This window comes from Equus asinus, chromosome 23, assembly GCF_041296235.1.
Source record: "Equus asinus isolate D_3611 breed Donkey chromosome 23, EquAss-T2T_v2, whole genome shotgun sequence".
Classification (NCBI taxonomy): Eukaryota; Metazoa; Chordata; class Mammalia; order Perissodactyla; family Equidae; genus Equus; species Equus asinus.
In genome coordinates this window covers 41,970,744-41,984,654 of record NC_091812.1, presented here as the reverse complement: position 1 = coordinate 41,984,654, position 13,911 = coordinate 41,970,744, and the positions used below count along the sequence as shown (strand labels likewise).

Sequence of the window (13,911 nt, the reverse complement as noted above, 5' to 3'; positions counted from 1 at the left end):
TTTATAGAATTTTATGTATTTCCAGACCTAACAGTTTTCTGGTACTCTCATCATTGGTATAAAATTGATAATGGTTGGGGGCTGGCCTGGTGGTGCAGTGGTTAAGTGCTCATGTTCCCCTTCTTGGTGGTCCGGGGTTCGCCTGTTCAGATCCCAGGTGTGGACATGGCACCGCTTGGCAAAAAGCCATGCTGTGGTAGGTGTCCCACATATAAAGTATAGGAAGATGGGCATGGATGTTAGCTCAGGGCCAGTCTTCCTCAGCAAAAAGAGGAGGATTGGCAGTAGTTAGCTAAGGGCTACTCTTCCTCAAAACAAACAAACAAACAAAAATTGATAACGGTTGAATGTCATTTACTGAGTCTTGGTATTTAAGAGGACCTCAGTTCAAGAGGATAAAATATGTGTTTGGGAATATTTTTCAAAGTTGGGACAAAAATGCCTGAGTACATCCAGATATCCAGAAGCTTTGGGAACAAATCTTGCACAACTTAGATATTAATAAGCTTTCTAAAGATAATCTTAAGATTTATAAAATCTCATTTATGTAACATAAAGTAATTATAATTTACTTATATGTGATTTTAAAATTTTGAAATAATCCCAATCTTGTAGATAAGTGGAGACTACAATACAAAGAACTTATTTTCCTGAACAATTTGTGAATAAATTGCTGACAAGGTGCCATCACACTCAAATACCCGAATTTCCTCCAAACAAGGACATTCTCCCATCAAAATCAGGAGGAAAACATTGACGCTTCGTAATCCTCAGACCACATTCATCTCACACTACATTTCAGCAGTTATCTCTAGTCACACTTCTCTAATTGTCCTCAAAGTCTCCAAGTTAGAATTACACTTCTCCTTAATTATCAGTCTGGAAGAGTTCCTCAGTCTTTCTTTGACATTCTTGATCTTGACGATCTTGATAGTTTTGAAGATAACAAGGCTGTTGTATCATATAATGCTCTCGTTTTGGGTTTTGCTGATGTTTACTTCTGATCACATTTACGTTGTGAATCTTTGGCAGTAATGTTTTCTTCGTCCATTCAGGCTGCTATAACAAATGTCATAGACTGGGTGGCTTATAAACAATGGAAATTTATTTCTCATAGTTCTGGAGGTTGGGAAATCCAAGATTAAAGCGCCAGCATGTTTGGTGTCTTGTGAAAGCCCACTTCCTGGTTCATACAAGGTCCTCTGTTCTCTATGTCCTCACCTGGATGGGGCAAGAGATCTTCCTAGGGCCTCTTTTATTAATTTTTTTTCTTTTTTTGAGGAAGATTAGCCCTGAGCTAACATCTGCTGCCAATCCTCTTTTTACTAAGAAAGACTGGCCCTGAGCTAGCATCCATGCCCATCTCCCTGTAGTTTATATGTGGGCCGCCTACCACAGCATGGTTTGCGACGCCATGCCATGTCCACACCCGGGATCCGAACCAGTGAACCCCAGGCAGAGGAAGCGGAACGTGTGCACTTCACTGCTGCGCCACAGCTCCAGCCCCTGGGGCCTCTTTTATAGGGGCTTTAATCCCATTCATAAGGGCTCTACCTTCATCACCTAATCACCTTCCGAAAGCCCCACCTCCAAATACCATCACATTGGGCTTTAGATTTAACATGAATTTGGGAAGGATACGAACCTTTAGTTAGTAGCAAATATTATAGAAATGATGCTGTTTTTCTCAACATATGATTTAGATTTGTCCTATTGTTGATGTTGTTAACTTTGATATCTTGATCAAGATTGTTTTTATGAACCTTCTCCATTGTGAAGTTACTATTTTCCTTTATATTTAATAAATTCATGTGAAGAGTTACTTTGAGAATATGTAAATATACCATTCCCCCTGAAGCTTTTCAATTTATCCATGTATTCATTTCTTTCAGTATGGATTCTTATCTTTTTATTTTATTCATCATACTATAATCTGGTAACTTTTAAAAAAATTTTGACGTTCAAATTGTTCCACATTTGGCTGATGAAAGCCCCTTCACGCTGGCTTCTTTATCCTTTTAACCTGTCCCTCTCATTCTTTGAGTACTTCAGTGTACAACAGATATTCCAGGTACATCTTGTACTTTCCTTGTACCAGTGCTGGATGGAATCAGTCATTTCTCCAAGGAGTTCTGTTTCCATTTACTAGAGAGTCATATTTAGAAACCAAGATCTGGATGCTAGGTATGGCCATTGCTATTGAATAGAGCTTCTCCTAGCCTCTCTCAATTCATACAGCTAGGGAAGGTGTGTTTGGTAAGTTTAAATAAGGAGTGTATGTGTGTGTGTGTGTGTGCCTGTACACTCATTTACAATTATATTCATTTCTATTCAATATGTATACTTTTAAAACCATGAGTTCATGCCAGTACCTCCAATTCCAATCTAACACCACACAGTTCATTCTAATTTTCTTATTTACATAACATTTGATGGCATAAAATTTTATTTATTTTTATTTACATTCACCACAATACAGGGAAGCAGCCAAGATGAATGTTTTCCTTTGCTTTATTTGATTTGAGCTCATTAGAATTCCTTACTTTTACAAAGCCAGCAAATAATGGAGGCAGGCGCCAAACCCAATTCCCTTTCCGTGTTTACTGTTTCTGTCTCTGTCTCTATTTCTAAAAAAACAGGAATTAAATTTTTTAACTTCAGCTTTCATTGTGCACTTTTGCTTTTTTTCTTAAAAAATCTTAGTATGATTTAAATATAAATTTATATAATTATTTTAATATTCAAAATAGGGCAAAAATTTGGGCAGTGTATTGGGTGAGTATCATTACACCTGCTTGTTAGTAAAGTCAAATTAGTAGAAAGCGGTGAGAATTGTGAAAGTGGATGGTTATTGGATTTTATCTTTTTTTTTTTTTTGAGGAAGATTAGCCCTGAACTAACATCTGCCACAAATCCTCCTCTTTTTGCTAAGGAAGCCTGGCCCTGAGCTAACATCCGTGCCTATCTTCCTGTACTTTATATGTGGGACACTTGCCACAGCATGGTTTGAGATGCTGTGCGTAGGTCCACCCCCGGGATCCAAACCAGTGAACCCCACGCTGCCGAAAGAGAATGTGCGAACTTAACTGCTGCACCACCAGCCTGGCCCCTGGATTTTATCGTAGTGAGATTTGCATTCCTGAGAAGGGAATAAAGCATAGTCCTGATTCCTAAAAATTTACTTAAAGATCCAGGTGTTAATAGTATTGCTAGGTAGGAGAGTGTACTCCCTTCCCCCCTCCCTAAATGAACTTAGTGTTGGATTGCAGAGTGTGATCATTTGCTAAAGCCAAAGGCTAATAACAAAGAGGGTTAACTGACTTATCGCAATGTGAAATTGCAGCTACTGCACTCATCCAGCTGATGATTTAATCTAACTGGGTTTGTGTTCTGCTATGTAGACATTACACTGTGATATGTAGGATAGTTGCATACATTGCTTCTAAACAAGGTTGCTTTATTCTGTGCCAAGAATGCCTTACAACCTCCTCAACATATAAAGAATATTTCAGAAGATGGAGCTTTGCTCTGGAATGCTCTGTGGGCAGCTGGTTAGTATGCTGAATTTTTAGTAGCTATTAATGAGGATCCTATCAGCTTATCAATGTCCAATTTTCTGTTCTTGCACGGCATAATTCTATGAGAAATCTTTGGAAACTCTTGTATCCAGTAACTGCCCTTAAAAGATACCAAAATCCGCTCTGAAATAAAAGCTTCTCTGATTGATATGTACCCATATTAAGACAAGCCTACCATCTGTACTTAGTAACTTACAAAGAGGATCTTGGACTAAAAATTCATTCTCTCCCGTTCATAATTACTTTTTGGGGGCCAGAACTTATATTTATTAAATATTCCATTTGGAATGTTATTTATTAACTGACAGCTTTCTCCCACTTTAGGTAATTTCTTTCTGACTTAGAGTAGCCTTTGACTTATAATTAGAAACCCCTTTATTTGTATAATTTTTTTCAATTCCATTCATATGCATATCATTTTGATAATGGCCCAGGAGCCCAACTTTGCTGGAAAACGTTAATTTCACTTTTTATTTCTTTTCTTTTTCTTTTTCTGTTTTCAGTCCCTCATTCAATTCACTTGCAGGAAGATTGATTTTGAATAATACGGTCATGATGTCAAAACAGTGCAAATTATACCCTGCTGCCATCTGGAATGGTGAAAATAAAAGCTTTATTTACACTGTTTTCTTTAAGAAAAGAATAATAAATGTTTTTCCCCCCCTCTTCAGAGACTGTATTCTGGAAAGAAATGGTTCTTGTTTGTAGCCTGATAGTGTGGTTTATTCTGAAAGATAATGACTTGAAAACTCATTTGCTATTCAACAAAGTAGCAAATACTCCAACCACTAAACCCTCAGCTTTCCCACTGTGGGACACTAATCTGTCTCCTCTCCCAGACGAATCTATTTGAGGTAATCATGATAGGTCCCATGTTACAGAGGAGGCCCCTGTGTGGCCTAAGGTCATATAGTTGATAAGCTGAGTCTACTTATCTCTAGTTCTCTGGTCTGTGTACTGTCTGTTGGTGTCTGCTCAAAGCAGAAGTCCTGCCATTTTTAGCCCTGCCTAGATAATTAAATAGAAATTACATAAGGATTAAAGACATAGGCACAGTCCTGAATTTGAGCTCTCTAGGGAAATTATTTGATATTTATCGGCCTTTTCACAACCTTTCATTTCTTATCCACATTTTCCTGGCTAGTACATATGGCAGAATTCTGTTTCTACTTGGAACCAGTGCTCAACAAATGAGAAGCCAATTGATCAGTATGAAAAGGTGGCTTGTTTTTGTAAAGTAGAGTGTTTTAAAATTATTACATCCCATGGAAGTTTAGTCTCTAGGCCTTTGTGTTTAAAAAATAAAAGTAAAAGTTGACCAAGTATTAGTATTATTTTCATTTGCCTTCCATTATGGATTGACTTTGATTAAGAGTTTTATCACTGTTCATGATGAATATTTATTCAAAGAACAGCAATTGGCATAGAGAAAACATGTTGGAGTAAAAATGCAACAAATATAGAGCTAAAAGATTCTTTTATTTTTGCTCTATGTATGACCTTGAATGAGTAACTTAATTTTGCTGTCTTTGTTTTGTGTCTGCAGAAAATGGTAATTATGATACCACCCTCGCCTGCCTCAAGGAACCCTAATAAGGCTCAAATGGTTTCAGTGTTTTCAGTCATTCACAACAAAGCTTTGCTGTCCCAAATACTTACAGCTATTTTTTAAGTTTGTTTTGTGGAAACAAATCATGTTACAGTATGGATTTGTTTTATCTGTGCTGTTGATTAATCAAAGAGCCTAAAATCTTGTTTAAAGGGAGAATTGAGGGCTTTTATGAGCTTTGAAGAGGTTACTTGGCACAGATACTGCCCTCTAAATCCACTTGCATGTCTAGATAATCCTTGTTTTTTGTGATTTGTGTACAATGTTTTTCCATTTACAATTTATTGCTGTGGCTCTTGTTATGTCAACCCGTAGAGTCACATGCCTCTGTTCTTTTTAAATCTCTTGTGGGAGCTTGTGATAGAGTAAGTACATATATGCTAATATTTTACTAGAGGCCAGGCACTAGTGCTAGGCAGCAGTAGGCACATTTAATGCATTATCTCGTTCGACCCTCCCATCTATGAGCTGGGTACTTTTATTACTCCCGAAGAATCCAATTATCCTGCAGATGCAAGTAAATAACAACAATATAGAAATTCTTTAGATTACTTCATACCCACTGCCTGGCCTGGTCCTGGCACAATGGAGGCCTTTAATAAATACCTGTAAAATGAATGATGCCATCTATTGACTATCTGGTAGATTTTTAAAACTAATAGTTCAAAAGCAGTTGTTCTTTTAATATTTTTGCAACTTTCATAAATATGACCATGCTTTCTTATCTGACCACATTAAGATCAGTATATTTAAATTTTCCAGGAGAATTTTTGCTTTTTCTTAGATACAAAAACTCACTGAATTTATGTTGCCTTGATTAGTACTGTTCCTCTCACGGGTGAGGATGCCTTCAATATGATGGAAAGATCGAGCACTTTTATTTAAGAAAATATTCTTCATATTATCCATCTAACATCTGACTTTCTTATGTTAATAAAAACTTCCCTTACACAGTCCTTTCATCCATCAAAAAAAAAAAAATATATATATCATTTGTGCTTCTGTAAGATTGCATCACGCATGCCTAGATCTTTGAGATATTCAGCCATGGAGAAATCTTTGCTCCCGTCAGTGAAAGAAGACCCAGAGTGTGTTTGCCTCAGCATACAACTGAATGATTCACTTTGGTTTTATCATTGTTTTGAACAGCAAGAATTCCATTATTCTAAAGATAGGATAATAGAGTATAACAATATTTTATTGTGTTCTTTTGAGTTTCATTGTGTATATATGTAATGTTTTGTTATGTGGTTGCAGTTTTGACCTGTAGAAGCTCACAACCAGTATAGGAGGGAAGCCCTCCTCTAAAATGAGAAAAGCAGGAACTGAGTTGTGTGTTTCTAGTGCAGCAACTGGACTAAAGTAGAGAAGGAACTAGGCCTAAATTATACTTCTCAACCAATGAGAATCGTTTGATAATTAAATAAAACTTATCATTGTAAAAATGAACAGTCATTCACGATTTTTGTGAGTCTATAAGTCTAATACTACTTAAGACACTGTAAAAGATAGTTTTTCCCTCTTAGACTTATATTCAAATTGAGGAGACCAAATGTATAGCCACAGAACAATTAAAGAATGATTAACTGTTTGAGTGGCAGTAAGTAAGCCCTGTAGAGATTCAGAGATGCCACATGAATGAGTGCTGAAAAGGTTGCCAAGATTTCCTAAACATGTCTAATTGCCAGTGTTTATTGAACACTGTGATGGTTAAACAGAAATAACATGTAGCCCCTGCCCTCCTTGAGCTTATGAGTTCAAGCTTGTGCATTGACTGCAATAAGGGGTTTATTGATAGCACCAGTTGGGAGCTTTTAAAGAGGAGCCACTATGAACTGTTTGGTCCTCAGAAAAGTGATTCAGGGGGATGGGTTCTCTGAGAAAAAAACCACTTATCTCTTCCTCCAGATTCTGATTTTGCGCTATTGCACTACTATTCTCAGTGAAACTTCTATATCGTCAATAATACCTAAATGACCAGGTATACTTGCCAAATCTAATCCTGCTTTTAGAAAAGCATACTGTTGATGTAATTAACATGATTTTTTTTCGTAAACATATTTGCTATCAGTCTGAAAAATTGGGATGTGGCACCGTGGCAGAGTTCTTCGTTGAAAACATCTTTACATCATTTGGGATCAGAGTCCAAGCACCATCTTGATTGAATTCACTCAGAATCCCAGTAAGATTAGGTGAGAGGAACTGCTCAGGGCCACCTTGGAAGAAGGTTGTGGCCTAGCAGGCAATTTAGTTTAGTGGTTTCCTGTCAAATAAGAGATTCAGTGTTTGCGGAATTGGAGTGAAAGTAAAGGCATGATTAAAATTGTTTATGGATGGACAAAGAAAGTAGCTTAGCTGAGCAAATTATGCAAAAGCTCTTACTTGATCATTCACGGATATCTAAAGCATGACTCCCTACAAAACAATGTCAGACTATTTTCTCCATGCGTTCCTTTCAAGTCCTGAGTAGGTCAGGGGTTATTGACAGAAGTTCTATAGCAATGGGAAGTTTATTCTGGAGAAAGCTGATGTTCATTTTTCTCTTCCTTAATGGAAGTGTAAGTTTCACATCAGCATGTTTCATTAAGACACCAAACAGAATCAAAGAGTGTGCTGTGTTTCTAGGTCTGTTATAGCTGCCATTCCAAACAAAATATGTATGACTTCTATGATTCACTAAGCACAAGGATGTAGTAATCTGCCCTTTAATGGCCTCTCAAAGTGACAGACCAAATGGCTTTGTGAAGGTCAAGTCTGATTTAAATTGTTGATGAATTAGTAGCTAATTCTGCATGATTGAATATTAATATGGAACAGTGATAAGTAAGGCACTTTAAAGCTTAATGAGCACATTAATGAATAGGACAAAATGTTTTTCTTTTCACCTCATGCAAAAGTTTAAAGCTACTGACATATTGACAATTTGTTAATTTTTTAAGCTGCTTTTTCCTGGAAAAGTATATGTGGTTAAGGTATAAAGGGTATTGATTTTTTCCCCCGAAGTTCCTGGTACCACATATTTGATGCACTGTCAAAATTGATGTTATCAAATAGCCAAGGCAGTTTTCTATAAATCAGTAGTAAATGTAGAGGTTGAAAAAAAAGCAATTAGCATCTTCTAAACTACGCCCACTGAGATAAGCATTCCTATTAGAAATTTCATTATTTCTACAGTTCGTTTTATGTTGAATACTGAGTTTTATTGCCAAATACCTGACAGTCAAATTGGAAACAAGCCACAACTGTCAACGTGTAAGAGCTCTGGCTATTTGAATCTGTTACATTGTGATGTTTCTCATGAAAATTTAATGAAGAAAGTGCATTCAAAGAGGTTCTGTACAGAAGTGGGATAGATAGAATTTAATTACCCCTATTAAAAATAAGAAAGGAGTGCTCTTTACATTCTATGTCCGATTAGTATGCAAGAAAGATTATCTTTGTTGTGCACTTGTGTATATGAAAAGGGGGCTCTAGAGTGTTCTTTATGAGCCAAAAGGAAAAGAAAGGTCATGCAAATGTATTCACCGGCTTTCGGTAGGGCACGAGTCAATTTTGTCATTTCTCCCCAAGGTGAGGACTTCATTTCTTATAAATGGTTATTAATTCTAGATTTCTTTGGTAAGAGTTTTCAGTAAGTGACTCAACAATCTTAAGTCTTTGACACTTACCCCTGATGGGTGCTGAATATTGGCTTGGTTCTTCAGAGAGATGAACTTGTAGAAAAGTAATGACTAGTACCGCAATGTTAATGCATTCTACTGTAACTAGTAGTTAAATGCCCAGGGGGAGATAGACTGCCCAGGGAAATACAGAAAAGAATCCCAAGGGGATTTTTTTTTATTAACCTGTGTTAGTTTCTTTTAATATGGAAATTAATAACAACAAACTTTAAGAGCTGTTTTAGAAACTCATTTCTAGGTGACTAAAGCAGTATAGTTGACTTTGGAGCACTTGAAGTAAATTATTTTTATCCTTTGAAGCATTTTATGTCAATAGCTGCCAAGTGAGATGTTTAATAATATAATCTGTGTGGTACAATGGCTATTGATCTTTCTGCTTTTTTTTTTTTTTCCTAAATAAGATTGGAACTACACTATAGATGTAAATACATTGACAAAACCTTTAAAGCCATAAAGCACAACTGGATAAAATTCAAGTGGAATAGATTATTAAAATTAGCATAGCGTGATTTGCAAAATACTCTTTTATCTGATCTGTAATTTTTATCATTCCCTTGGAGCCCTGAAAAAGCATCTTGAAATTTCCTTATCATCCACTGTCTCTTCTGACACTTGTCCACTGTAGACCTCTGCTCGGCTGACAATGTGTAAGCATTCAAATAAACAGAATGCATTACTACTTCTTCAAAAGAGTCATGTCTTCCAACTTAAGTAAAATGAAATTAACAATTTTTTGTAATTTTTTTAGTCTTCAGCCTTAATCAGCTGATGGGACAGGAAAATATTTTCTAGTGAATCCAGGTGTCAAACTCACCTTGCCTTAAGAACTTCTTTTGGTCTTTCATAAGTCTCTCAATGGAAGAGCCAGAGTCCACACTTTTTCCCTACTAGCCCCTCAATTTTCTTTTACAAAAACCTGGACTTGTTGTTTAGGGCACTTTCCCTTTCTTGGGAGCTGTATTCTTTGGTAGTATTTTGACGTTCTTTGACTATTCACATTCGAAATCTCTCTCTCTCTCTAGTCCTTAATTATTCCTGTGATCAACTCTCTACCAGAAGTAGTTTCCTATTTGGTGTAGTAGAAAACCTTCTTTTTAATCATTAGGATATATTCATACTTAGGCTTGGGGATCACTGGAGGTTCTCTTAAAATCTGTCAATCCGAACTAGCTTGATAGCAAGATATTTGGATAGAAATGAGACATGAAGGAACTCATGGATAAACTGACGATAATTGAAAAGCACAAGACAGTGGGGGCCAGCCCAGTGGCGTAGCACTTAAGTTCATGTACTCTGCTTCGGTGGCCCAAGGTTAGCTGGTTTGGATCCCAGGTACGGACCTACACAATGCTTACCAGGCCATGCTGTGGCAAGTGTCTCACATATAAAAGACAGAGGAAGATGGGCATGGATGTTAGCTCAGGCCAATCTTCCTCAGCAAAAGGAGGAGGATTGGTGGCAGGTGTTAGCTCAGGACTAATCTTTCTCAAACAAAAACAAAAACAAAAAGTCTAAGACAGTGGATTTAGATATTCACTACCATGGTAGATCTGAGGAGGAAAAGATTAATATAATTGAGAGAGTTTGCAAAAGCTTTACAGAGAAGGTGATTTTGGCTGCATGCTTTCTAAAGACATAGAGTAGTCAATGGACAGTGGATTTGTCTGGGGAATGGTGAGAATTTCATTGTGGGCAGAAGAAAAGTTTCCTATAGGGAAGTCATTCATGAGAGGCTGAGAAAAATGGGGCCTGACTTAAAAGGACTTTGCTAACCAGATTTAGGAGATTGAGTTTACCCCATAAACTATAGAGGCGAGACAGTGGAGAACACGTAGATTGGACTGACAGCACAGTGGAGGCATCACAATGGAGCCTTTTCTCTAGAAATTATACCTCACTTAGACTTCAGCAAGACTGACAGGGATCATAACAGAAATTGTAGGAGACATCCAAGGAGAAGCTAGGTGATCTGTCTGATGATTTCTAATGTTTGGCTCACTAGTGTTTGTGCTTTTGAGTTATTTTGGAATTGGTGGCTGATGAAACTTCTTCAGAGGTCATGAGAGTGTTGATTAAATTAGCACAGGCACAGCTGGAAGTTAAAATGATTTGGTCTTCAAACAAACAACTAAGTTCTAATTTGGATAATTATCACCCATATAACATTCCTTCAGTGCTTGAATAGAATATTCCTTTTTAATGCTGACTGGAAGAGCTAGCAATGTGGGTTATCGATGTGGGTCATGCTTGGGGATTTAAGAGGACTTCAGTTTCTCAAGAACTAGGCTTTGGGACAATTTTGATGTGGGAAAGGGAGAAGTGAACTTTGGATGAGTTGAAGATTCAAAATTTAGAAATTCCATCTTTGAAATGACTGGAAGTGGTGCAGACCGTTGGAATGGGAGAAAATACTTTCTTAACCTAAGGAATATATGCTTTTGTGGGGTTTTTTTGAGTTGTTTTTATTCTTCTTTTGTAAGGGAAACACAGACAATTTTCTGATTAGTTGAAACTTCCTAGAAAAAAATTCATTCAGGGTGAACCTTACGCTTGTGTGAGAAGATATAGAATTTTGCTTAAAAGTTACAAGAAAAACGTATCAGAGTTGAATACAGACAGCTTAGTCCAGCTAATCAGCTTACTCCCAATGTACTCTCCAAGCTAGCCCTGCTAGATCCCATGGTTTTCCCTCAGTGACAGGTTTCCTGCCTCAATGACTGTACTTGTGATGCTCCCATCTTTTGGGCCAAAACTAGTTCCAAAAGGCCCATTTCAGAGCTTCCTCTTGATGCTCACTGACCTCAGGCACATGTTCTATAATTACTTCTCCCTCTGTGCTCCCAGAGAACTTGGCTCATCCCTTCCTCATGGTCTTTACCACACAACTGAGCTCTTTTGTGTTACTGAACCAGGTTCGTTTTGCCCCTTGCATGAGAAGCCAATCGTTGAAACGATGAGTTTGCAGTAGAGAAAGTGTTCATAAAGCAGCCAAGCAAGGAGATGGGAGAATAAATCTTAAATCCACTTCCCCAAAAATGGGGACTAGGGATATTTATGAGGTAGAGGATCAGGTAGCCTGAAATGTGGGGATAAAGTGGAGGTGAGGACAAGTGAGGTAATTGATGATCTCTGCAACCGTAGTCAAGCTTCATGGCTCTTCAAAGGACACACGTTCCCAAAATGGTGGCGTTAACATGAGCTGAGGGTGGAGTTTTTGGCTCCTTGATGTCAGGAGCTCACCTGTTGGTACCTGCTCAGGCCTAGTTGGTACATTGGTGGTCTCAACCGGTCTGAACCGGAAAGGAGCTAATTCAGTTCATAAAAAACAACTCAAGCATCATTTACCATGGTGACCCAAGCATCAGGGTTTTTATCTATGAGGAACCTAGTGGGAGTCAGATATATTTTGCCTAACCAGCACAGCTAACAATGGGTGGGTTAACAAATAAAAGCTACGATTAATAACTGACTAAAAAAACTTTAGTCACTAGCTGCCTAATCATTAATGGCTAATTGTCCACCGGTTTCATTTGTTCGGCTATTGTCCTCTTACTTAGACTTTACGCTCTTCTGGCCAAGAACAACATTGTGATTGTACCCTAATCTAATAGTGCAGTGCAGCCCAATTTGTGTTATTTTCTCAGCAAATGCTGAATAAGGTAATGGGAAAGATTAACTGGAAATATCTCTTGAATCTTGGGCGTCTGACTTAACATAATGTTCGTATCACCTTTTGTCTTGCAGAGGATCAAATTCCCAGGGGCTTCCCTACCATTGACATGGGCCCACAGTTGAAGGTGGTGGAGCGTACACGCACTGCCACCATGCTTTGTGCAGCCAGTGGGAATCCGGATCCAGAAATCACTTGGTTTAAAGATTTCTTACCCGTCGACACAAGCAACAACAATGGCCGTATTAAGCAGTTACGATCAGGTAGGGTCTTGTCACTGTTTCCACTAACTCCTAGAGAATTTTTTTTAGCTTCTCTCTTTATTTTTATTTTTATTTTATTTATTTTTAACTTTTAGGTATTGATTTTTCTCCCTCTTCTCTTTCTCTGTTATTTAATGTGTTGTCCATGTTTGTGATGTCATAGCCTGTTTCAGAGTCTGTCTTTCTCCTTCTCTCTGTGTGTTTTGCAGCTTCTGTTTAATCCACATTGCTCACTGCTGTGACTGTATTTTTGATAATTTTTTAATTTACTGCTTTTCCGCAGTATTTGATGGATCCATTTTCTCCTCTTTCTTTCTTCTTTCTCTGTTTTCTTTTGAAACAAATTTATTTCAACATTGGACTTCATTCAGATCTTGCAAAGGAGTTCCAATGGTTATATCCATTAAAAACCAAAATGTTCATGTGAAACACTAAAATGTAAAATGATTCAATTTTATTAAAGTTTGTTTTCTGTGTCTTTTCTACATTTGAACTCATCACAGTACCAAAGTTTAGTAAGTTTGGTCACGTCTGCTTTCTTTTTACTAATACATAAAACACAGAAATGTTATCTCATGAGTAACCGATGTATTTTTTATGAAGTCCTTTACAAGGTACCAGTGAAAGGAGGGGATTTTTATTAATGTCATTGTTATATTATGAGTGAGCATTTTCTACACGTTAGCCACAGTAGTGTGCGCCCACACTAAAGATTTTTGAACCCTCCAGTGACTGGATCTACAGAAGTCTGCTCTTGGTGTAGACTCCAGCCTTTGCTTCTCTCTCTCTCTCTTTCTCTCCCACCCTCCCCGTTGCCTTTTTCTCCCTCTCCCATCCTCACCCCAAGTTTATTCCTTTGCTCTCTTTAGATTAAAAATAGAGATAATTCTAAACTTCTTACGTTTTAGAGCCTGTCCCTAGGTAATTTCACAGGGACGTATACTAATAAGCTGTTTACTTTGACATTGGTAGTAATATTGATATAGAATTCTAAGTTGTTTAACTGCCTGTCTTCCCAGAATTCTCAGCTTTTGACCTGTCCTGTGATGTTAAAGCGTCTTGTTAACTGCCTCTTTTGCTTGTTGTCAGCAGAATTGTGTAGATTAGCATT

General features: G+C 37.5%; 1 protein-coding gene across 25 annotated transcripts in view; it reads left to right on the top strand.

Annotated features, from left to right (window-relative positions):
- Window positions 1–13,911, top strand: part of PTPRD (protein tyrosine phosphatase receptor type D) — a 2,080,413-nt gene that overhangs the window by 1,878,448 nt on the left and 188,054 nt on the right. For all 25 annotated transcript variants that reach the window (XM_070495512.1, XM_070495506.1, XM_070495510.1 and 22 more), the window contains one exon: window positions 12,612–12,800. In XM_070495512.1, the coding sequence (XP_070351613.1) occupies window positions 12,612–12,800 (189 nt within the window). The remainder of the gene's footprint in view (window positions 1–12,611; window positions 12,801–13,911) is intronic.